The sequence below is a fragment of the Antechinus flavipes genome, chromosome 6, assembly GCF_016432865.1.
Source record: "Antechinus flavipes isolate AdamAnt ecotype Samford, QLD, Australia chromosome 6, AdamAnt_v2, whole genome shotgun sequence".
Classification (NCBI taxonomy): Eukaryota; Metazoa; Chordata; class Mammalia; order Dasyuromorphia; family Dasyuridae; genus Antechinus; species Antechinus flavipes.
In genome coordinates, this window is record NC_067403.1 from 251,331,030 (window position 1) to 251,356,511 (window position 25,482).

At 35.3% G+C, this 25,482-nt stretch overlaps 1 protein-coding gene across 1 annotated transcript in view; it reads right to left on the reverse strand.

Moving 5' to 3' along the window:
* The window catches only part of LOC127541680 (vomeronasal type-2 receptor 26-like), a 57,842-nt gene that overhangs the window by 24,785 nt on the left and 7,575 nt on the right, over window positions 1-25,482 (reverse strand). Inside the window, exon 3 of the mRNA XM_051966896.1 lies at window positions 9,489-9,780. Coding sequence (XP_051822856.1) covers window positions 9,489-9,780 — 292 coding nt within the window. The remainder of the gene's footprint in view (window positions 1-9,488; window positions 9,781-25,482) is intronic.

Sequence of the window (25,482 nt, forward strand, 5' to 3'; positions counted from 1 at the left end):
CTTATGGCGAAAGCCATCTGCAAGCAGAGAGAGGACTGAGGGACTGAGTGTAGATCACAACATAGTTCATCTTTTCAATTTTTTTGTTTTTTGCTTACATTTTTTCATTTTTTGATCTGATTTTTCTTATGCAGCTGGATAATTGTGAAAATATGTATAGAAGAATTGCAGATATTTAACATATGTTGGACTACTTGCTGTCTAGGGGAGGGAGTCAGGAGAAAAAATATTTGGAACACAAGGTTTTGGAAGGGTGAATCTTTGATATTATCTATGCATATGTTTTGAAACTAAAAAGCTTAAAAAAATGAAAAAAAATTAAAAATAAAATTAATGCAAAAATATCATCTTCCATTCAGCAAATCAATAATTCCTTACAAATATCTATGATTGTCTTACATTCCAAGTTTTTTGTTTAAAAAAAAGCTGGTCACAGAGAACTCAGTACATCTGACAAGCAAAATCTTACTATTTCTTCATTAATAGATTTTGAGATTGCCCCCCACCCCACAGAGATTTTTTTTTTATAACTTTTATTGACAGAGCCAATGCCTGGGTAATTTTTTTACAACATTAACCCTTGTACTCACTTCTGTCCCGACTTGTCCTCTCCCTCCCTTCACGCCCGTCCCCAGATGGCAAGCAGTCCTATACAAGTTAAATATGTCACAGTGTATCCTAGATACAATATATGTGTGCAGAACCGAACAGTTCTCTTGTTGAACAGGAAGAATTGGATTCAGAAGGTAAAAATAACCTGGGAAGAAAAACAAAAATGCAAGCAGTTTACTTTCATTTCCCATTGTTCTTTCTTTGGGTGTAGCTGCTTCTGTCCATCCTTGGTCAATTGAAACTGAATTAGCTCTATTTATCAAAGAGAACCACTTCCATCAGAATACATCCTCAAACAGTATCAGTGTTGAGATATATAATGATCTCCTGGTTCTGCTCATTTCACTTAGAATCAGTTCATATATGTCTCGCCAATCCTCTCTGTATTCATCCTGCTGGTCATTTCTTACAGAACAATAATATTCTATAACATTCATATACCAGGATTTACTCAACCATTCTCCACTTGATGGGCATCCATTCATTTTCCAGTTTCTAGCCACTACAAACAGGCTGCCACAAACATTTTGGCACATACAAGTCCCTTTCCCTTCTTTACTATCTCTTTGGGGTATAAGCCCAGTAGAAAGTCTGCTGGATCAAAGGGTATGCACAGTTTGATAACTTTTTGAGCATAGTTCCAAATTGCTCTCCAGAATGGCTGGATGTATTCACAATTCTACCAACAATGTATCATTATCCCTTAAACTGAGATTTTTTATTGAACTTTTTTATTGATAGAATTTAACATATGTCCTAATACATAGTGGGTGCTTAAGAAATTATAAACTGATATTTAGGGGAAATTTGATTCCTTGTACAAAACTGTCTTTTATTTTTAAAAATGTCCAATATATGTTGGTAGAGAATAATTTGGAACTATGCTCAACAAGTTATCAAACAAAGTTGTTGCCTTTGACCCAACAAGCTTTCTACTAGGCTTATATCCCAAAGAGATTTGAAAGGGACCCACGTGTCCAAAAATGTTTGTGGCAGCCTTTTTTGTAGTGGCAAGAAACTGGAAACTGAATAGATGCTCATCAGCTGGAGAACTGCTGAATAAGTTATGGTATAGGAATGTTATGGAATATTATTATTCTGTAAGAAATGACCAATAGGATGATTTCAGAGAGGTTTGGAGAGACTTACATGAACTGATGCTAGATGAAATAAGCAGAACAATAACACGGAAACAAGACTGTCTAATAATCAATTCTAATGGTCTTGGCTCTATTCAACAATGAGATGATTCAAACCAGTTACTGTAGAGGGTAGAACTATGGAGAAATATACTTGAAAGAAGGTATTAACTCAATGGAATTGGCAAGACAATGGTTATCTAGTTTAGCATGGTGCATAATAGTTCTCTAGTTCAATACAAGTACTTAATAACTAATATAGTTCAAAAAGTTTGACACCTATTCTACAAGATTGACACCTATGATAACATAATTATAATAGAGTATATAAGAACCAACAAGAACTGCAGGAGAGAAACATTCCATCTTTGATCAGGCTCCTGGTGGCTCTACTTCATTTCTCCACTGAAAACAAGTCCCATCTGAAGAAACTCCGTAAAGCCTGCCAGGCTCTAAGTGAAGGAGACATCCTGTGAAGGAGACAATAAAGAGTTTGGGACTTTATCCCTGGCTATTCTCATGGTGATTTACTCTGCTGAAACAAAGGCTGGTCCCAACACCTCCAGAAAGCTAACCAGAACATTACAAGTACCAATTGTTTAGTGATGCAGAGAGCCATCTACACCCAGAGAGAATATTGTGTAGACATAGTATTGCATTCTCATACTTTCTGTTGCTGTTTGCTTGCATTTTGTTTTCTTTCTCAGGTCTTTTTCCTTCTTGATCCAATTTTTCTTGTGCAGCAAGATAACTGTATAAATGTGTGTGTGTGTGTGTGTGTGTGTGTGTGTGTGTGTGTGTGTGTGTGTAGGATTTAATATATTTAACATGTATTAGATTACTTGCCATCTACGAGATGTGGTGGATGGAAGGAGGACAAAATCTGGAACAGAAGGTTTTGCAAGGGTCAGTATTAAATAATTACCCATGTATATGTATTGTAATAAAAAGCTTTAATAAAAATGAGGAAAAAGGGAAATAACAAAATTTCCCCATATAAATCTCAGAAGTGAATATAATAAGCTCAATTTAGGAATAAAGCAGAATTTGCTATTCACAGTGATGGAATTCAAGTTTAAAATAAAAGCAAATACAAATGATAAAAAACTAAACCTTTGCAAAATGATTCCTGAAAAAAATAGGAAGGAGAATAACTACAAGGGAAGACATTATGAATGAAATTTAAAAATGACAAAGTGTAAGAAAATGAAACAATAATTCAATCTGAGGAGGATTTGAAATAAAGTTTTCAGTAAATGCTAGAAATTTATTTGGCACACTCAGGTTGTGGTTTTCATTGGTGAATGGAAAATATTCAAGAAAATTTCCCAGAGACGGAGAGAAAAAGAGAGGGGGGGGGGAGTTTTAACTACACAAACCTTTGTTAGCAAAGTTTAATTCTAGTAATCATCACATATATTACTGTTGGAAAGAATCGCTTAGAAGAAATGGAGTAATCAGTATAATACATAAAAATGAGTGAAAAGCAGTACTTGGCTACTGAATCAAAAATAACGGGATGATATCTGTTGGAATCCAAGGAAAACTGTTCACCATTACCATACAAACATATGTTTTAACCTCTGGTGGGAAAAAGGCCAGTTTGTCACTTTTTTGAAGACCTGTAATATGTTCTACAAATAACTCCTATGCATATAAAACATGTCAAAATTGTCAAAGGAAATGAAAAGATTAATGTAAATAAGCAAAATAGAATTAGAATAGCAGGCAGATTTGGATTTTTACTATGAAACGGAGAAGATATGCATAGAAGAAAGCCAATGACTACAAATTTCATTAAGTATGAAATCCAAATAAAATATAAAAAAGGAAATTGGGGGATGTCCATCAATTGGGAAATAGATGAATAAATTTTGGTGTATGTTTTTCATGGAATATTATTATTCTATGGGAAATGATGAGCAGGATGCTCTCAAAAATGATGCTGGAAAATCCTCCATGGACTCAAGCAAAGTGAAATGTACTATATACAAAGTAATATCAATGTTCTGTGTTGACCTGATGTTCTCAGTAGTACAATGATCCATGACTACTCTAAAGAATGTGTGATTTAAAAAAAAATCTTTTCATACCCAAAGAAGAAAATGAATGTGTTATGTATTTGAATACAGATTGATGTATTCTCTCTCTCTCTCTCTCTCTCTCTCTCTCTCTCTCTCTCTGTCTCTTTCTCACTTCTTGTCTGTTTCGTGTTGTCTTTGTCTCTCTATATTTGTGTGTGTGTATCTCTTGCTCTCTCTCAATTTATTTTTGTAATCACAACATGATTTTTATGAAAATGGTTTACATATTTTCACATATGTTTTCTTAAAAGGAATTGGGGTGGGAATAATAGAGAGAATCTGTAACTCAAAAATTTTAAAAACAAACACAAAGATTATTTTAAATGTAACTGAGGAAACTATTAAATAAATTATTTTTAAAAGATTGTTACATAAAACTTGAAATAAATAAATCTGAAGTAATTTCATTGTTTCCACCCAGAATTACATGTAATCACAAAGGGGAAAAAAAACTGAAAAATATATAAAAGAATAACTCAAGTCATCACTGCATCCTCTCTAGAACAAATCACTAACAACAGAATGTTGTGAGTAGCCTATACTAAGCCCAATTGTTGAAAAGAAAGGTTACCTTCCAAGGAAGATTAAGGTTTCTTGCAAGGTCTGATGCCTCCTTTACCTCAGAATGGAGCATTTGATGGAGAGCATGGGCCACTAAATACACTGCATTGTAAACATTTGGAATCAGTTTCATAAGGGCCATGTCAATATTCATGTAAGGTGAATCTCTGAAGGAAAGATCTTTTGAGCACAAAGGATAGAACATTTCTACATCACTTTTTTTGGAAAATCTGCAATTAAAGATTGACTCCCAGAAAGATTTTAGGAAAATGTCCTCAGGGTTCACACTTGTATTCAGACTTCTTACGAAATCTGTAAAACCAGGAATCTCCATCTGGGTATGAGAAAATAGTATTGTACCATGAAAAGGGGAAAACTCTTCAACATTAGCATCAAAGGAAATGTCCCAAGAAGATGTGGTAATCAACAACTTCCCATAAAGTTGAAAAGATATCAATACACTGGAAAGTTCATGAAGGGAATCAGTATCTACATAGATGAAAATCACATTTGATGATGATGAAATAATCCTAGAAAATAGTTCAAAATCTTCTGTGCCTCTAAAATTTTTGGGCACTCTTTCCTTAAAAGTCACACACAAATCATTCCGGTCCATCTCTTCTTTCAGATCATTGAAGAATCTGTCCCCTCTTGGATTATCAGAAAGAAACAGTCCTATCCATGTCCATTCAAAATGCAGCATCAATTGGATGAATGCCAGGTGAAGAGCAGATTGCTCTTTCCCCATCTGGTATACATAAGGATACTGGTCTTTATCATTCAGTAGAACATCAAATGAACCATAGCTAATCTAAATGAAACAGAACGAAGACAATGAGTTCCTTCACTGTAGGAATTTGGCCTTCATATTTGTATATCAAACAACTATTAATGAGTTTCATAGAGCAGATGATTTGCTTGTACATTTTAATTTATAATTTTAAATCACAAAATTATGTTCTTAGGGAATGGAAGAATTGAAAGGAAAATTTGAAACTGCACCCAACCAAGAATCCTTTTTCCAATGTCTCCATCAAGTACTTTCTAAGTTTCTGTTTGAAACATTCCAAGGAGGAAAAATTCTCCAAAAAGGGTCTTTACCCCTTTTAGATAACTTGACCAAACGATAGATTATTTTTTGGTTAACTTTGTAGCTAAATCATTCTCTTTGGAACATTGACTTATTATTCCTATTTCTTTTCTGTACATTCAAGTGGAACAATTTTATGTCTCCTGCATGAAGCTGTTAATTAAATAATGAAGCATAATTACATGTCTTCTCTAACTCATCTTACTTCTCTTTCAACTCAAATACCAACAATTATTTTACTGTGATTTTCTATGGCATACATTTCCCTCCTCTCCTAATTCCAGGGGAATTTTATTTCTCTAAAAATAGGAAATATGCCTGAGAGTTTGTTCTAGGAGCAAAAATTCTCTATAGCAAAATCAATAAGGAATAGGAAATGTTGAACTCCTCCTAAACTCCTCCTACTGAAATGGACTGCCAAGATTGAAATTCCACATTACTGATATCCTGTGAATAAGAATCCTGTAAGAGTTGTTAGTACTTCTTAGTAATAACTGAGAGAAGCAATGGTTCACTCCATATCCAATGAGCACCATAATCTCTGATCTCTAAACACTATAATAGCAAAAAATGCACTTGGATGAGACCTTCAATCGTGAGATTTTTCCAGGAGGCAAGAGAAAGTTTCATTTGCACTATGTCTTTGTTATATCATTTAGCCCCAGTTTTCTAAGAACGTGCTAAAATAATTAGTGCTAAACTCTGATTTTAATCAGCTCTCCAGTAATCCAACCAGCAAGGATAGCTGTAATAGTCTCATTAAAATCTAATCTTCTCTTGTTGGGGTTTTCTTGGGTCTCTGGAGGCTGCCCTCGTTACAGTTCAGTGTTCACCACATGAGTACAGTCAGTGGTTAAAGTCCAAATGCTTTATTATCTTTTTCCAAGCTTGCCTCCTTTCCTGTGGCCTGGTTAGCTTTCTTATAGTCCAGACCCTTTCTTATCTCCTTCCTGGGGGTGGGCAGCTTTCTGGAGAGCCTTTAAATCTGGCCTTGGTTCCGAGAGCTTGAGCTCCCACCTATCTTCTCTGGCTTCTGAATCTCCCAGACTCAATCCTGGCTGAGACTCCTAGCTTACATATGCTCTCTTATCAAAGGTATGAATCTTGTAGGACTGTAGTAAGTATTAAGTATGTGGACTGAACTAGAGAACTATTAAGCACCATACTAAATAAGATAACTATTGTGTCTATCAATTCCACTAATTTGGCACATTGTTTCAAATTCTGGCTCATAACAGATATCCCTATCCAGATTCCCAAGCTCTTGGCTTTTTGAGATGAAACCCCTAAGGCCAAGTGTTTCAGAAAATATTGTCTTTATTTTTGTACCAGGAGGTGGAGCCAATTTGGAGATGTATAGAAGCTGCTCAAGCTCTCCCAGTTTCCTCAAAAACCAAAAAAAAAAAAAAAGAAAAATTCTGTCTGAATAGAATCTGATAGAATGAATTCTCCAGTTCAAGATACATTAATTAAAAACTTCAAGTAAAGTCAATCTCACTGGGGTAAAAGGGGTATTCAGTCCAGGTTAGATAGACTGTGGGAAAGCCAGTGACAGGAGCGTTATCACAGCAAATCAGTAATTAAGAACCTCAGTCATGAGTCAGTAGAGGAGCAAATCAGTAGAGTAATTTCCAGTCCCAGCTCAGAAGACAAACTCTGGGAAACCAGACTCTTTCCTGAATAGAGCACGCAATGCTAACCTTGCAAACAATTTTCAGATGACAAAATTAAAGTCTTTCATAATTATATGAAAAAATGCTCTAAATCACCCTTGCTTAGAGAATTGAATATTAAGACAGTTCTGTAGTACTACCTCACACCTCTCAGATTGTCAGATTGACAGGAAAAGATAATGCTAAATGTTGGAGGGAGTGTGGGAAAACTGGGTTATTAATGCTTTATTTGTGGAGTTACAAACTTATCCAACCATTCTGGAGAGTAATCTGTACAATGCCCAATGGGCAATAAAACTGGGCATGTTCTTTGACCCAGCAGTACCATTACTGGGTCTGTTAGAAAGAAAATATAAAAGAGGGAAAAGGATCTACATCTCCAAAAAATGTTTGCAGCAGGTCTTTTTGTGGTAACAAAGAATTGGAAAAAGAGTCGATTCCCATCAACTGGGGAATGGCTGAATAAACTTTGGTACATGAAGGTAATGGGATATTATTGTTCTATAGAAAAGATGATGAACAAGCTGATTATAGAAAGACCTGGAAAGATTTACATGAACTGATGCTGAGCAAAAGAAGCAGAACAAGGAATACATTGTTCACAATGACAGCAAGAATGTGAGAAGATCAAAGGCTTGGTTCTCAGCAGTTCAGAGATCCAAAGCAATCCCAATATGTTATGGGCCAGAACTCTGAACTTGAAACAAGTATTCTTACAAGGTGTTAAGTCAATGGAATTGATAAATACAATGGTTATCTAGTTTAGCATGGTGCTTAATAGTTCTCTAGTTCAGTACATGTACTTAGTACTTAATATAGTTCCACAAGATTCACACCTATTATAATGAAGTATATAACAGCCAGCAAGGAATAGAGCAAATTCAATTCCATCTTCATCAGCCTCATGGTGGCTGGCCTGGCTCCTGCATTTCTTCCACTGAGACCAAGTCCCATCTCCAGCCCTCCAGAAAACTAGTGGAGCCCCAAGTGATGGAGATAGGACTTCGAAGGAGACAGTAAACACTTTTGGACTTTAACACCTGGCTGTTCTTGTGGTGATTACTCTGCTGAAAGGAAGGTTGTGAAAAGACCTCCAGAAAACTAAAACAGCAACATTCCATCAATAGCCTTTGGATATAAAATGCCATCTGCTTCCAGAAAAAAAGATCTAAGGAGACTAAATGTAAATCAACACATGCTATGTTCACTTCTTTTTTTCTATTTTTAAGTCTCTCCCATTTTTTCCCTTTTGCTCTGATTTTCTTTCCCAAAAGAATTAAAAAATAATGTGTATTAAAAACAAATAAACGAACAAAAAGAGATACAGAATATTGCCTAATTCCAACATGCTTCATACCATAATGTGGGTAGGTAGGACGATAGTACTTTCTCATCCTTTAACATATAATATGACATTCTTGGATGTGCACTGAGAAGTATAAAATATGACCCACAATCATGGTAATTTTTTCCTTCAGTAGAGAAATTATGAAAAGGCTGTCTCTTATGCCCCTGGTGAGAAAGCAAATGCATTTTTAAATAAGTTAGCTATGGTTCTAATAACAATTTGCTAGGTAAATATCATTTCATTGACTAAAGAAATGTAAATTAAACTAAGTATGAAATATTATCACAAAGCTATTAAATTGGCTGAAAGGAGAGAAGGAACAAAGGACAAATAAAATAGAGGCCATGTAGAAAAATTGGGATACTAAGACTTTGGTTGAAATTGTGAACTGATTCAACCAGCTTGAAGAGCAATTTTAATTACACCAAAAATAGTACAAAGCTATCTTTACCATTTGATACATTAACATCACTATTAGCTTTATTCCTCAAGGAATTGTCTGATTAAAAGGTCTTAGTAAACCCAGAATTGGATGTTCTTTGTTAGTACATACTGATGGAGACAAGTATTAGAGCTTCATGCTTTTAGGGAAATTACAGAAATCAATTTCAAAATGAAAAGGAAGAGAGACTTCTCCATGGGAATTTTTGGAGGTGAGAAAAAAATAATCTTTCTTTTATCTCAAGTCTTCAAAATTCTACACAAGTATAAAAAGGTGAATAAGAAAGAAAAGAATTTAGATTTTTCTTTGGTTCAAAATCATCAGAGCATTACCTCACCTAGCATACAGAATGATTTCCCAGATGGAAAGGACCAACTCCTCCTTTTTGTATCACCTTTTGTCTGAATATATTAGAGAACTTCTTAATATTTGGTTATTGAATTATTGTGACTACATCACAACAGAATATAAAGAATTTGCTGTTTTAAATATAAACAAGATATTGGATGAAAATGAGTGACTGTGTTGGTCTCTCTTACCTGTGGAACTTTATACAGTTGGAGAATGGTGGCCATGGCCATGGAAAGTGTAGTTGACATCCCTCCAATGACAGCCACCAGACTGGACTGTTTATCACAGCTATAATTGGGGATTATGGGACCTCTCCCTGATAGCCATATTAAGGAACTCTCCACAGCTAGTTTCTCCAGATGGAAGTTATTGAGTAACTGATATCCCAAGGTTGTGTTGGGCAGCAAATAGGGGTTCTTGTTGATCTCATCAACAGCATATTGAAGAGCAAGGAAATAGTGATATTGTTTGAACATTGACCTAAAGTGAGAGGAAACATTTAAATAAAAAGAAGGCAAAACACTATGTGCAAAGAAACAGCAAATTTTCATAGTGGGAAGAGTGTCAGATACAGAGTCAGAAATTTTTATCCTAAATCCTGCCTCTAAAATTGACTAAAATTGTGGTCCTGAGCACATCATTTCACCACCATGAGTGTCAGTGTCCACAATTGTAATATGACAGACTTGAACTATATCCTGTCAGCTTCTTTCAAGACCATACACATTAAGACACAAACGCACACACACACACACACACATACACACACACATACACACACACACACACACACACACACACACACACGATGATATACTTTAGACATTAGAATATGTCTCATTTTGAAAAAGAATTGAACAGATCATTCAGACTGATTATCTTCAACAAAAATAGAAAAGACTTCAATTTCTCAAATTGCAATGAGATTACCATGCAAAGCATATTAGCTAAGTATCGATGATTTTATTGGTAAACTAACTTCTAGACGCCTTATAATGATTTTTAACATTATACACTGGAAAGTAAATGGAACACATATATTTAATAAGATTGTCATGACCATGTAATGGGTAATACTGAAAGATTCAAGGTTCAGTACTAATTTTACTCTGGCTGAAATAGCTACCTTAGTCAAAGCAGGAAGATATGCAAAACTGAGATTTTCATAGCAAATCCCTTGGTCTTGTATTCCACCCTTCTCCCTTATTCAAGCAAGGAAATATTGTTCCTCTCTTAGAAGATGGGTAATTGAGAACCAGGTAATCAATCAACCAACCTTTATTAAGCACTGCTCTGGGCTAGGTACTGTGCTAAGCAGTAAGGATACAAAAAGCAGGGGAAAAGTCTTGTCTCCAAAATGATGATATTTTAGTGGGAAAGACAGCTTATAATCAGAGACAGAAAGCTAGAAAAATTGATAGAGACACACAGAAAGAAAAACAACAACAGAGAGGCACAATAACTGAGGGAGGCAGAAAAAGATACAGATGGCCAGGGAGCTATATATTTAAGAGACATTTCCAAGCTGAAACAGATAGGCCTTGGAAAATCTTGGATAGATGTAGTGAGGGATAGGGGAGAATTTAGGATGACTGCAAGGCTGAGGGCTAAAGGGCATCAGAGGATGGTATTGCCTTCTACTGTTACATGGAAAATAGGAGGATGGAGAGGTTAGGGACACAAGATAATGCTTTACATTTTGGATATTCTGAACTTAATATATCTCCTAGGCATTTAGTTCAAGATATCCGAGAGGCTATTGATGACATGTGTTGTAAGGACAGCAGAGAGTTTAGATCAGGATAGATAAATCCGAAAAACATCCACAGAGATACTAAGTAAATCATGAGAGCCGATAAGATAATCAAAGTAATGGATTAGACACATTGATGAGGGACATCTACAGCTACAGGGTGATCTTGAGAGGATCCATCAAAGGAGAATAAAAAGGAGGATCCAGAAAACAAGAAACAAGAAAAACAAAAAAGGAGGAGAATAAAGGGAGAAAAAACAGTCCCTAAAATCTAGAGAGAATAGAATACCAAGGACAATAGATTGATCACCACTGTCGGGAGAGAAGGCAATGGTCATAAAGAAGAATAACAAAAGAAATGATCTCTAACTCAGGGTAGTAAATGGAAAGACAGAAACTTGAGTTCCCAACGAGCAGATGTGGAAATCTGTGAATGTGAATGTGAAAAAAAATTTCAGAATCGATGTCAATAAGCTTAGTAGCATTTATGAGGTCCCCTACTAGAGTTCATGCATTTGCAATTCATTAGGATAGAAAGACAAAGGAGAGAAGAAAAAAATAGCTCTCTTCTTTTGGGCAGAACAGAAAATATATCCCTATCTCAAGCAGATATTTGGGACAAAGATGAGAAAATATGACTTGGAGAAACCATCAATAGCTCAGGGAGAGCAGGAAAAATCTTAATTTCAAGTGAGTTGAAATTTAAATGAAAATAGGAATTATGAGACATGGAGCTTAGGAGAGATTCCATGTCTACAATGGGGGACAACATTGACCAAAGCATGAAAATGAGAGATGGGGTGTGGAACATAGAAAGTGGTTTGGCAGTCCCTTTGGCTTTATTTAAAATGTCACAAAATGGCAAGGTGTGTGGAATAGAGAGATAAGGTGAAGAACTTACAGAAATATATGAATTCTTTTTTGTATTTTATTTTCATTATTTCTATGTTTCCCCTATGACCTGTATTGTGATGAACGCACTAGCACCCCAGACACCCCAGAATCAGCCGGAGTCAGGATAAGCAGAAGTCCTTAGTCTTTATTTTTGGTCTTTAGACACAAGATTGAACAGGATAGAAGCAGAATCTCTGCAAACGCCATCTTCCTCATCTACTGCAAAAAGTGATTCTGGCTCGTCTTACTCCACCCCCTACTCCTTCCTATAATCCTCTGTATATACCTATCATTGAGCCAGCATAGTATAGTGGGAAGGACCATTTCCAAGCATATTCTCAGAGAGTATTGTCCTATCAGTAATTAGCCCTAAGTGCTTGAACTGACACTGCAACAACTCAAGAGTTTCAGCCCTCTACACTGTATAATCTGTGCAGGCCCATATTTATTTGAGCCTTGGCTAGCTATAAACATATTTACTTAGTCTGATCTGATGACATTTATCAGTATTTGACATTTATTGATATTTAGTCAATTAGCTTGACCACTCTCTGCTTGATTAAGCCTGAAGGCCTGATTTTCTATTTCCTAGTAATCAGGAGATCTTGGGGAAACAGAAACCTTCCATTCTAATCTCTCCAAATAGCAGCAACCAATTACATGCCTCCCCCTCCCCTTCTCAAAGCTCTCTTACTAGTGATGTAATCTCTTGTATTAAAGCTATGTATCTTTACTTCTTCTCTAGCCCTCCTACCACGAGCTTTCTTTTTCTTATCTCGTGATGGAACATCCTCCAGAGGTTTTAATAAACAAGTTTTCTGCTTTCTACTGAATGATCTCTGAGAAGTCATTTTGGGTAAGGGTCTTCTACATCCCTCACAAAGGGATAACTAATGTCAAAAATTGCCCTATACCTTATATTTTCTAGACGTAAGATGAAAAACCTCGGGGCAAGTATTTCATCTTGTCAGTACTTTGATATACATGGCAATTGTTGACATTGTCAAGTTCATATTGTTTGGTATTTTTGATGTATTTTCATAATATTCTGATATTGGTAAAACATCAATATGGAATCATTTAGATCAAATGGTCCTAATACTCATCAAGGTTTTTAAGTAAAGATAAGACATGTTGGTTCCTTTTCTTTAGCAGCTCTCTGTTGGGAAGATAAGGCTTGAAGCTTTGGATTAGATAAAACTGAACCGATTGGAGTATTCTGAATTTCTTCTGTTTTCTGATGCCTAAGATAATGAATGTTTGATCACACACATCCCTTTTATGTTGTTATGATTCAGAAAATACTCTTTATCCAAATCTCACCCAAGTCAAGCATTCATAAATGAACTTGAGAATTTCATCACATATAATTGTGAATGTTTCCTCCCCTATTGAGAACAAATAAATAATAAAATAGAATGATAGAAAAGAATATTTTCAGAAAGAGCATGTCCATTCTTAGAGAATATAGTTTTAACACCTAAACCCCAATTTTGGCTGTAGGTCCTCCCTAATGTGTTTCATCCCGCCTTGTATTGGGTGAGTTTTTGTCATCAGTGGAGATGAATCTGTGATTGTTTATAATGCCATATAGAGTAAGGATGAATATTCTCTCTCTGTTTGCTGCACTGCACATTAAAAACACTTTTAATTTATCAACTTCTTGAATATTAGATTTTCAGTCATTTTGAAACCCACATCTTTGCTAATAAAAGGAAACTTTCCAACATGACAACTTAACTGCCTTTCCCAATCTTGCTCCTTACACGACTCCATGGACAAAATCAGGATAAATAGACACATGACTCAAAAAAACCACAACTCTACCAACAAAACAATCAACAAGAAATATGGATTACTATTGCATAAATTAGGGAGGGTTGGAAAGTACCAACTTACATTTGTAGTGCATAATTCCAGAAGGGATACCTTTTGAAGAAAAATTTGTCCTCTGAATATTGTACCTTCAAAAAAAGGGAGAGGAATCCAGCAATGATTAGGTCCCCTTCTTTTCTATATGTGGGATTGAACCTTCTTTCTATGTGACAAGGATTCTTGACCATCTGGTACTCAGATAAGAAAATCTGCAAAATCAGAAATACAAATAATATAGAGGATGAGAGCCTCAGTTTCCCCAAGACCATCGTCAATATCCCAGATCTCTAAAGCGCTAAGGATTAGGGCAGTATAAAGTGATTGGAGGCCGTAGTTCTTGCATCTATAGGCACATGCTCTGTTGCTAAGTATTTGTCTTTTTTAATAGATGCTCAAGCTTTGTACAGTCTCTTCTCCTTGGGAAAGCAGAATGTGAGACATGAAGTGAGCCTCTATTTGGGATAAAGGCAAAAGTTTGAATGAGCAGGACATATTTATTTGACATTTTTGCCTCCTGGATATTATTCATCTAGTTCCCTGTAGATGAATAAGGAAAAGTGGTTCTTCTCACCTCTTGGGTGCAAGTCAAACAAATATTTTGACCAGAGTCTGAGAGTGAGTTTCTCCAAGGACCAACTAGCCCAGCAATTCTGCACCTGCGTCCTTCATATTAAAAAATTCCAAACTTAACAAAAAAAAAGTTTGGGAACCTCTTTGCTTGTTTTCTGTCTCTGGAGCCTTTGTAGCTTTGATGGGATCTGAAATGCCCAAAAGACTCTCTGATCTTTTTCATGCTAGGTCAACCCAGAAATTCCCTCCTTGAGAACAGATCTTAAAATCAAAAGTGAATTATTAGATGGTGAGAAGGAATGATAGAAAATAATATTTTCAGAAAGAGTAATTATTTTGAATGGATTATTCAGGACACAATTTCAGAGACAGAGTATGATTTGAAAACATCTTCAAGAAAAGTTCAAAGAAAAATAAACCTGGGCAGAAATTTGATTGCAATTTCACAAAGAGAAAAGGAAAGATATTCTTACAGACCTGAGCTCTGATATCTTATACCTGCTACAGGCTCAGTCACAGGTGTATCCTGGACCCACAGTTGGTGATGCTTCTTTCTGGGTCAGTCCCCAACCCAGGTTCTAAGTGGTCTAGGGCTGGGGAAAAAAATCCCTAAATCTAAGCTTTTGTTGACCACATCAATCCATAATTTAATTTGAGGAGTTATTCCAATGATATTTGAAAAGACATATTAGAAGAACTTTGCTGTACTGCTGTCTTTGTTCTGCCATTTTGGCTGGATTGGAATTCCTCGAAATATAATGTCCAGAAACCATTTTAGTTACAGTTTTCTGTTGCACTAATGATACTTAAACCTTCTTTCTTCTATGGCTTAATGGTTAGTTGTTTTGAAATATCATTTGTTTCTAATTTTATACTTGTTAGTTTTATTTTTAAATACATTTGTCTCACTGAGAAAATATTTTTGATTTTACATTCTAATTTTCAAAGAATTTTTTTCATACTTCTTATTCTAAGCTGAAGATATTCCTTCCAATACTTTGTTCTGCAGGTCACATTTATTTCTGCAATTTTTTTCACTATCATTCTCATTAAATTTTAAAAATCATTTTTAAGTTCTTAAAAACACTTAATCCAGCATATTTTAAGCTAACCAAATGAAAACCAGTGTGAATTCAAATTATGTTTTAAACAGTATATATATATATATATATATATATATATATATATATATATATATATATATATATATTTCTAAGTTTATATCTATAATGAGACATTAAGTCAAATACTTAAGCCAGTTCCTTATGTTGAAAAGTCTCAAGAATAGGTAGCATAGGCAGGGATTTGAAAATTGATCTAGCCCTTGAAAAAAGTAAGGAAAACTATTATATGGAGCTGGGAAAAATCACCATTTGTCTTTTTAATATACTCCAACACACACACACACACCCATACACCCCAAATAGTTGTATCTATTGGGTGGGGTTGTGGAATATGATGTCTCAGAATTATTTTAATATTTATTGCACTAATTGATAATAATTTACAGAATTTTTCACATAACTAGTAACATTATTTTTCCTGAAAATCACCAACTCATATCTTCTGTCAATTTATTAACTGGGGAATACTTTTTGTATTCCTATTTTTGATTCAGTTCCCTATTTATTTATGAAATGAAATGTTCTTGAAAGACATTTAGTGTAAATGTATGCAAATACATACATACATACATATATATATATATATATATATTATTCTTTGTTGCTTTTCTCCTAATTAGTGACATTTTTATGCAAATCATTTTTAATTTCCTGTACATTTTTTTTTCATTAGGTTTCCTGTGATTCTTTTTATCTCTTGTTTGGTCACAAATTCTTCCCTTATCCATAGATCTGACAGGTCTATTCTTCCATGCTCCTTCAATTTAAGGATATTAACACCCTTTATGTCTAAATCATTTATCTTTTGTAATGTTACTTTTTTTTTACTTCCTTTTTTATATATAGCTTTTTATTATATACATGGGTATTTTTTTCAGCATTGACAATTGCAAAACCTTTTGTTCAAATTTTTCCCCTTCCTTTCCCCCACCCCCTCCCCAGATGGCAGGTTGACCAATACATGTTAAATATGTTAAAGTATAAGTTAAATGCGACACACACACACACACACACACACACACACACACGTCCATACGGTTATTTTGCTGTAGGAAAAGAATCGGACTTTGAAATAGTGTACAATTAACCTGTGAAGGAAATCAAAAATGCAGGCAAACAAAAATAGAGGGATTGGGAATTCTATGTAGTGGCTCAAAGTCATCTCCCAGAGTTCTTTGGCTGGATGTTCTAATGTTACCTTAATATTTGGTGTATTATGATGGTCTATAGCTACTTCTGCTAAACTGCTTTACAGTTTTGCCTACAAATTTTCTCAGATGGTGCCTTGTATTCTGGAAGCTAGGGTCTTTAGTTCTATCAAAATCTGGATTACCAAGGTCCTTATTGTGTATTGTGTAATGCACACAATATATATATTTTGTCTTTAATCTCTTCCTCTGAGCTAGTACTTTATTTCTTAGCCACAACTACTTTGTCATCTAGTTTATAATCTGCTGTTGCAAAACTAGCTTTCATAGTTTCTTTTTTTTTCCATTGGACTGTCTGGATACTCTTGGCTTCTGTTGTTCCAGATGATTTCTATGTGATTTTGTTTTAATCCCTATAAAATGTTACTTTGGAAATTTCATTCCTTTGGCACTGAAAAAGTTAATTAACTTCAGTATAATCATCTTTTTATTAATCTTTGGTTTTCAACTGTGTCTTTACTCTTTCTAGTTGTGGGATCAAAATGATATTTGGGTCATAAAACACATTTGTATAGGTACTTTTTAATCTATTTTTTAAAATGCTTTATATAATATTGTGGTAAATTGTTCTAGAGATTTATAATAGAATTCACTTATAGGAGAGCTAAATGGTACAGTGGAAAGAGCACTGCTCTTGGAGTCACAAGGACCTGAGTTCCAACCTGCTCACTTCCTAGCTGTGTGGCTCTGGCAAGTCACGTAACACTAACCGGCTTGCTAATAAAAGGAAACTTTCCAACATGACAACTAAACTGCCTTTCCCAATCTTGCTCCTTATACTACTCCATGGACAAAATCAGGATAAATAGACACATGACTCAGCAGCACTTTCAACTCCATTGTACCTGAAATGAACAGGAAAAGGAGCTGATGAGGTAGGCATCTAAGACTCCATACCTCCTCATGTTTAAAGCGTCATTTCATTCACTAATAAAATACAATAATAAAAATACAATACAATATTGAAAATACAGCAAGGGGCCACTGTAATTCTGGAACCAGCAAGATACATATCCTTGAGTTCAAATGTGGCCTCAGAAATTTTCTAGTCATATGACCCTAGAAAAGTCATTTAACCTCAATTGGCTTCTCAAAAACTACAAACAACCCCCCCCCCCCCGCACAAACAGAAAAAAACCCACCACCAACAAAAGGACAACAACAACAAAAAAAACCCCACAATGCAGGATCCAATTGTAAATGTAACTAGTTGAGGGGATCTTGTCTTAAGAAACTTGTTAAAATTTATTCAATTTCTTTGTCCATGAGACTATTGCTGTTGTGGTGGATATTGTTATTTGTTATACAGTTGTGTCTCATTCTGTGACTCAGACCACAGTACACTAACTCCTTCCCTCCTCCATTATCTCTCAAGCATTGTCCAAGTTCTTCTTTGTCTCCATTATACTGTCGATCCATCTTATTGTCTCCTGTGTACTTTTTTTTGCCTGCAATATTGCTCTATAGCAGCATCTGTTTCAGTGAGTTCCATCTTTTCATTGTGTCCACTGATTTTTTAAGATTATGCTTTAATATTTGACCTTCTAGTGAATAATTTCAATTGATTTCTGGAACAACTGATATATTTGTCACGTACTGTCCCAGAGACTAGCAAAAGTCGTTTCCTGAGCCATAATTCCAAAGTATCAATTCTGAGGGCTCAGAATTCTTTATATATTCAACTCTCAAAAGATGAGATTTACCAAGTTCAAATGAATTTGGGTCTCCCTTTCCCTATGTCATTGATTTACATTTTTATTGTTAAAAAATGTCAAATGATTTCGATGGCTGCAGTTGATAATATGGTTTGAGATTTGTGAATTTCAATTTTTCCCTTTTCTCCTGATATTTTCTTTCATATTTCCCTTCAAATTCCAGATCAGACATTTCTTCAGATGAATTGAGTTTAAATAGTATTAGATATTTTAATATTTGGTAATCTCTAAACCGACTTTCCTAGTGTGGCCTTTATTTATTTACTACCATGTCAATCAAACTACCAAAGTTTACTTCATAAATAAATTAATAATAAATAAATAAATATAAATAATAATAAATTAATAAATAAATTTAGCAGAATAAATAAATTAAGTATTCTCTTCACTGAATTATATTGGTTGATCTAATCATGATCACTTAACATTTATCCAGTTACTTAGATCTTTCTGTATTTGTGGAAAGCGTTTTCTCAGCCTCTCAAATGTTTGTATGTTATTACAGAAATTTGTCTTGCTACATCATTTGTTGATTAACAAACAGAAAAATTAAAGATTTATATGAATTTATCTCCTATCCTGCCATTTTGCTGAAATGACTCATTATTTCAATTTGCCTTTAAGTTGACTTTCTAGAGTTTCCTAGGCACAAAATCATATCATCTGCAAAAAGTGATAGACACTTTTTGAGCTCTTCTTGATCCTCAGGAAGATCTTGATTTGTTAAACTTAACTCATTGACACAGGGATGGGAAATCATATGGGCCTACTTCTGAAAGTAAGACAATTCAGGTTTTCCCAGGGTAATGGGAATGGAGAATTTTCTGGCCTAAACAACAGAATTTGGTACTAGGGAAAGTAGGAGTTCATGGCAAGACATATCCTCCACTTGGTCTGGGAGTAAGATGACACTCATTTCCTGTCAAGAAAAAGCACAAAATACTGATTTGCAAAGTTTCTAAATGTTTAGAAGGCAAAGCAATTGTAGGTTTGTGGCATATTTGGGAATGAGAGGAGAGGAGATCCAGGAACTCTAAGAATGTCTCGAGTGCCAGGATGGGGACACTAAATTCAGACACAGCTTATAGAATTACTTAGGAATCAATTCTTCAACTTTTGTCCTTCCTCTCTTCAGATTTTCACTTTTCTTTTATATTATTTCTAGAAGATCACTGACTTGTAAATTTCTCTATTATCAACCTGCGGAATCTCCTAGATTTTGAATGGAATATTCATTTGAAAAAAGAAAGAAAAGAAAGAACAGAAATCTGGGCAGAGGAATTTTTGTAAATCTTTTCTTTATTGAAGAAATATTAGTGTGTTCTCAAAAAATACTACATCCTATACCCTGTTGTTGGTAGTTGTAATGATGTTTTCTTTTGTTTTTTAAAGAGAATGTCACATAATTTCAGCCATCAATTTCCCTTTAAAGTATCTAAAGCCAGAAAGTACATTCAATGATCTCATAAAAACAAAGGAGGTGATAGTTTGCAATAGTGGAGAGGCAATGAATAAATAATATAACCACTTAAATATTCTTTTGTTTTGTTTTTTGTTTTTTCCCCTTTTTTCTGTTTTCTTTTTTTATTATAGCTTTTTATTTACAAGTTATATGCATGGGTAATTTTACAGCACTGACAATTGCTAAACCTTTTGTTCCAATTTTTCCCCTCCTTCTCCCCACCCCTTCCCCCAGATGGCAGCTTGACGAGTGCATGTTAAATATGTTAAAGTATAAATTAAATACAATGTATACATATCCAAACAGTTATTTTGCTGTACATAAAGAATTGGACTTTGTTTTATTAATCAATTCAATAGTTTTTTTTTACTTTCAATTTTATTGATCTCACCTTTTATTTTTAGAATTTCAAGTTTAGTGTTTGACTGGGGGTTTTTAATTTGTTCCTTTTCTAGCATTTTTAATTGCAAACCCAATTCATTGACCTTCTCTTTCTCTATTTTATACAAATAGGCCTCTAGAGATATGAAATTTCCCCTTATTACCGCTTTGGCTGCATCCCATACATTTTGGTATGATGTCTCATTATTATCGTTTTCTTGGGTGAAGTTATTAATTATGTCTATGATTTGCTGTTTCACCCAATCATTCTTTAGTATGAGATTATTTAGTTTCCAATTCCAGTTTTTGGGCACTGTTTCCTTAAAAGTCACACACAAATTATTCCTGACCATTTCTTCTTTCAGATCCTTGAAAAACATTTCCCCTTTTGGGTTATCAGAAACAAGCAGTCCTATCCATGTCCAGTCAAAATGCAGCATCAATTGGATGAATGCCAGGTGAAGAGCAGATTGCTCTTTCCCCATTTGATATACATAAGGATACTGGACTTTATCATTCAATAGAAGATCAAATGTACCACAGCTAATCTAAATGAAACAGAAAGAAGACAATGAGTTCCTTCACTGTAGGAATTTGGCCTTCATATTTGTATAACAAACAACTATTAATGAGCTGCTATCATGCCCCACCTGAATTTTGTGTGATATCTTAGAGCTGGACTTTGCCTCTCATTTCCCTGAGTCAATCTACATTCTGAGGTCCAGTGGAAGTCCTTGTGACATTTTGGACATAGGGTTTTAGGTCTTCTCTCACCCTGTCCTCTCTATTACTTTGCCTTCTTTGGGCTCTCAGATATCCTATTTTTCCACATTGAAAACATCAATGACTTTCTCTAGAAGTCCCTTGCCAGGAGGGACTCTGTCTTCCCATGTTCATCATACTCTGTGTATAATAAGCACTTGTGCCCACTGTGGAACAGCATCTTATGATCTCCTCTAAAGAGCATCTTTGTGTAGTCCCCATATAATTCTTCTACAAACCTCATTAGCATTTTCCTTAGCCAGTTGTCTGATCATAATTCTTATAGTTGCATTTTCTCCAATGGTTCTTGTGATAGCTGTTTGCAAATATCCCACAAAAATCTGCAAAGAGTTCATTGGGACCTTGATCTATTTCTGTGACAGTTTCCTCTTGATCTTTCCCTGGGATGGCACCCAAGCTTTTATAGTATCAGTGACAATTTGTTCATATGCTCCAAGGCGGTAATTAATCTGTGCTGAATTCTCTGCATACTGACCTTCACCTGCTAGTTGGTCAAAGGTGATTTGTGTAAGAACTCCAGTTTGCTTATTGAGTTGGGCTTGAATCCTATATATTTCGTGATACCTGAAAGCCACAACAGGTTTTGTCCAGGTTCTAATACATGTCCTTTCTGTGGATTTCCAATTACTGGGTGTTAAAATTTCACATGCCAAACTCTCTAGTAACATCTTAACATAAGATGATGTAGCCCCATAAAGAGTGCAACCCTTTTTCAAATTCTTAATTTTTTCAGATCAAAAGGAATGCATCTTCTCCTTTGTTGACCTGAAGAGTCAAGCTCTTCAATCACAGGGTATGCATTTATTAAATCAGATACATCCTGTCCTTCATTTTTTGCCTTAACCAGGGCTTTTTGTAATCTCGTCATAGATTGCTTCATAGGTGGTGCTGATTGTGTTACTGCCTCTCCCCCTGTTAATTGAAGGAAGTAGGTCAGGGGATGGGGGATGCCCTAATGGCTTCTGCTGTGAAGTACTACACTCAGAATTGTACTTAACTAATTTCTTATCTGATTCTTCATCCTTTTCAGATAGTTTATTTGGATCCTCTCCCTCCTGCTCTTTCTTCTTTTTCCTTATTTGGGCTCTCAGATATCCTATTTTTCCACATTAAAAACATCAATGACTTTCTCTAGAAGTCCCTTGCCAGGAGAGACTCTGTCTTCCCATATTCATCATACTCTGTGTATAATAAGCACTTGTGCCCACTGTGGCACAGCATCTTATGATCTCCTCTAAAGAGCATCTTTGTGTAGTCCCCATATAATTCTTCTACAAACCTCATTAGCATTTTCCTTAGCCAGTTGTCTGATCATAATTCTTATAGTTGCATTTTCTCCAATGGTTCTTGTGATAGCTGTTTGCAAATATCCCACAAAAATCTGCAAAGGGTTCATTGGGACCTTGATCTATTTCTGTGACAGTTTCCTCTTGATCTTTCCCTGGGATGGCACCCAAGCTTTTATAGTATCAGTGACAATTTGTTCATATGCTCCAAGGCGGTAATTAATCTGTGCTGAATTCTCTGCATACTGACCTTCACCTGCTAGTTGGTCAAAGGTGATTTGTGTAAGAACTCCAGTTTGCTTATTGAGTTGGGCTTGAATCCTATATATTTCGTGATACCTGAAAGCCACAACAGGTTTTGTCCAGGTTCTAATACATGTCCTTTCTGTGGATTTCCAATTACTGGGTGTTAAAATTTCACATGCCAAACTCTCTAGTAACATCTTAACATAAGATGATGTAGCCCCATAAAGAGTGCAACCCTTTTTCAAATTCTTAATTTTTTCAGATCAAAAGGAATGCATCTTCTCCTTTGTTGACCTGAAGAGTCAAGCTCTTCAATCACAGGGTATGCATTTATTAAATCAGATACATCCTGTCCTTCATTTTTTGCCTTAACCAGGGCTTTTTGTAATCTCGTCATAGATTGCTTCATAGGTGGTGCTGATTGTGTTACTGCCTCTCCCCCTGTTAATTGAAGGAAGTAGGTCAGGGGATGGGGGATGCCCTAATGGCTTCTGCTGTGAAGTACTACACTCAGAATTGTACTTAACTAATTTCTTATCTGATTCTTCATCCTTTTCAGATAGTTTATTTGGATCCTCCCCCTCCTGCTCTTTCTTCTTTTTCCTTATTCTATAACTCATATAATTTCCTAAAACCAGTTGTATTAAATTATATGTATAAAGTATTTCTTTGGAAACAGAATCAGGTAAATTTTCATTGTAGAATTGACATAATTGCTCTCCTACTAATTTCCACGCATCTAGATTCAATTCTTTTTCCTTAGAGAACCAAGGAGATGTGTACACATCTCCTGTAAAGTTTCTAAAAGTTCAATGATCTGCTCCCAAGTTACAATAAAACCTTGACTTTTTATCAGTCTGCCCAAGCTTTAGACACATTTCCCTTGAAGAGGAAAACAATGTTGTTTCCTAAACATCTGTCCCATTAGTTGAAATACTACTTTAGCCCTTAACAAAGTTTCCTTGTCTATTTGTGTACTTGTTCAAATTTCTGGGGCACAGATGAAAGATTTTGGCCCCACGTTCTGGCGCCAAAATGTAATATTCTCTCTAAAATGTAATATTCTCTGTTGAAGTTTTCTTGGGGTCTCTGGAGGGAGCCTTCATTTCAGTTCAGTAATCACCACAGGAGTACAGCCAGGGATTAAAGTCCACATGATTTATTGTCTCTTTCCAAGTCTTATCTCCTTTCCTGTGCCCTGATTGGTTTTCTTATAGTCCAGATACATTATTATCTCCTTATTAGGTGTGGGTAGCTTTCTGGAGGATCTTTCAGTCTGGCCTTGGTTCTGAGAGCTTGCGCTCCCGCCTGCCTTCTCTGGCTTCTCTGGCTTCTCTGGCTTCTGAATCTCCCTGACTCAATCCTGGCTGAGGTTCCTAGCTTATATGTGCTCTCTTATTGAAGGTGTGAATCTTGGAGAACTATAGTAAATACTAAGTATATGTACTGAAGGAGAGAACTGCTAAGCACCATTCTAAATTAGATCATTATAGTCTCTATCAATTCCACTGACTTAGCACCTGCTTTCAAGTTCTGGCTCATAACACATATCCCCATCCAGATTCCCAAACTCTTGGCTTTTTGAGATGAAACCCTTCCGGCCAAGTGTTTCAGAAAATATTGTCTTTATTTTTGTACCAGATGGTGGAGGCAAGATGGAGGTGTAAAGAAGCTGCTCAAGCTCTATCAGTTTCCTCAAAATAAAGAAGCTGCTCAAGCTTTCTCAGTTTCCTCAAAAATCAAAAAAAAAAAGTGTCTGAACAGAATCCAATGGAATGAAACGACTCTCCAATTCAAGATGGACTAAGAAAACTTCAAGAAAGATCAGTCTAACTAGGGTGAAAGAGTCATTCAGTCCAAGTTAGATAGACTGTGGGAAAACCAGTGAGAGGAGCTTAATCACAGCAAATCAGCTATTAATACCCTCAGTTATGACACAGTAGAGGATCAAATCAGTAGAGCAACTTCCAGTCCCAGCTCAAAAGACAAACTCTGGGAAATCAGACTCTTTCCTGAATAGAGCATACAATGCTAACCTTGCAAACAATTTTCAGATGTCAAAATTAAACCATTTATAATTATATGAAAAAAGGCTCTAAATCAATATTGATTAGAGAAATGAAAATTCAAATAGTTCTTCAATACCATCTCACACCTCTCAGATTGGCTAAGATGACAGGAAAAGATAATAAGTGTTAGAGGGAATGTGGGAAAACCGGGTTATTTATGCTTTAGTTGTGGAGTTGTAAACTTATCCAACTATGCTGGAGAGTAATCTGTACTATGCCCAATGGGCTATATAACTGTGCATGTCCTTTGACCTAGCAGTACCATTACTGGGTCTATATGAAAGAAATTATAAAAGAGGAAAGACACAAACACATTCACACACACACACACACACACACACACACAAACTCACACACACATGATGATATACTTTAGACATTAGAATATGTCTCATTTTGAAAAAGAATTCTGACTGATAGACTGATTATATTCAACAAAAATAGAAAGGACTTCCGTTTCTCAAATTGCCATCAGGAGATTACCATGCAAAACATATTAGCTAAGAATACATGATTTTATTGGTAATATATCTGCTAGATGCCTTATAATGATTTTTAAAATTATATACTGGATTGTAAGTGAAACACATATATTTCAAAAGATTTCATGACCAATAATGGGTAATGCTGAAAGATTCAAGATTCAGTACAAACTTTACTCTAGCTGAAATAGCTACTTTAGTCAAAGCAGGAAGATATTCAAAACGGAGATTTTCACAGCATATTCATTGGCCTTGAAGTCTTTCCTTCTCCCTTATTCAAGCAAGGAAATAGTCTTCCTCTCTGAGAAGATGGATTATTGAGAACCATATAATC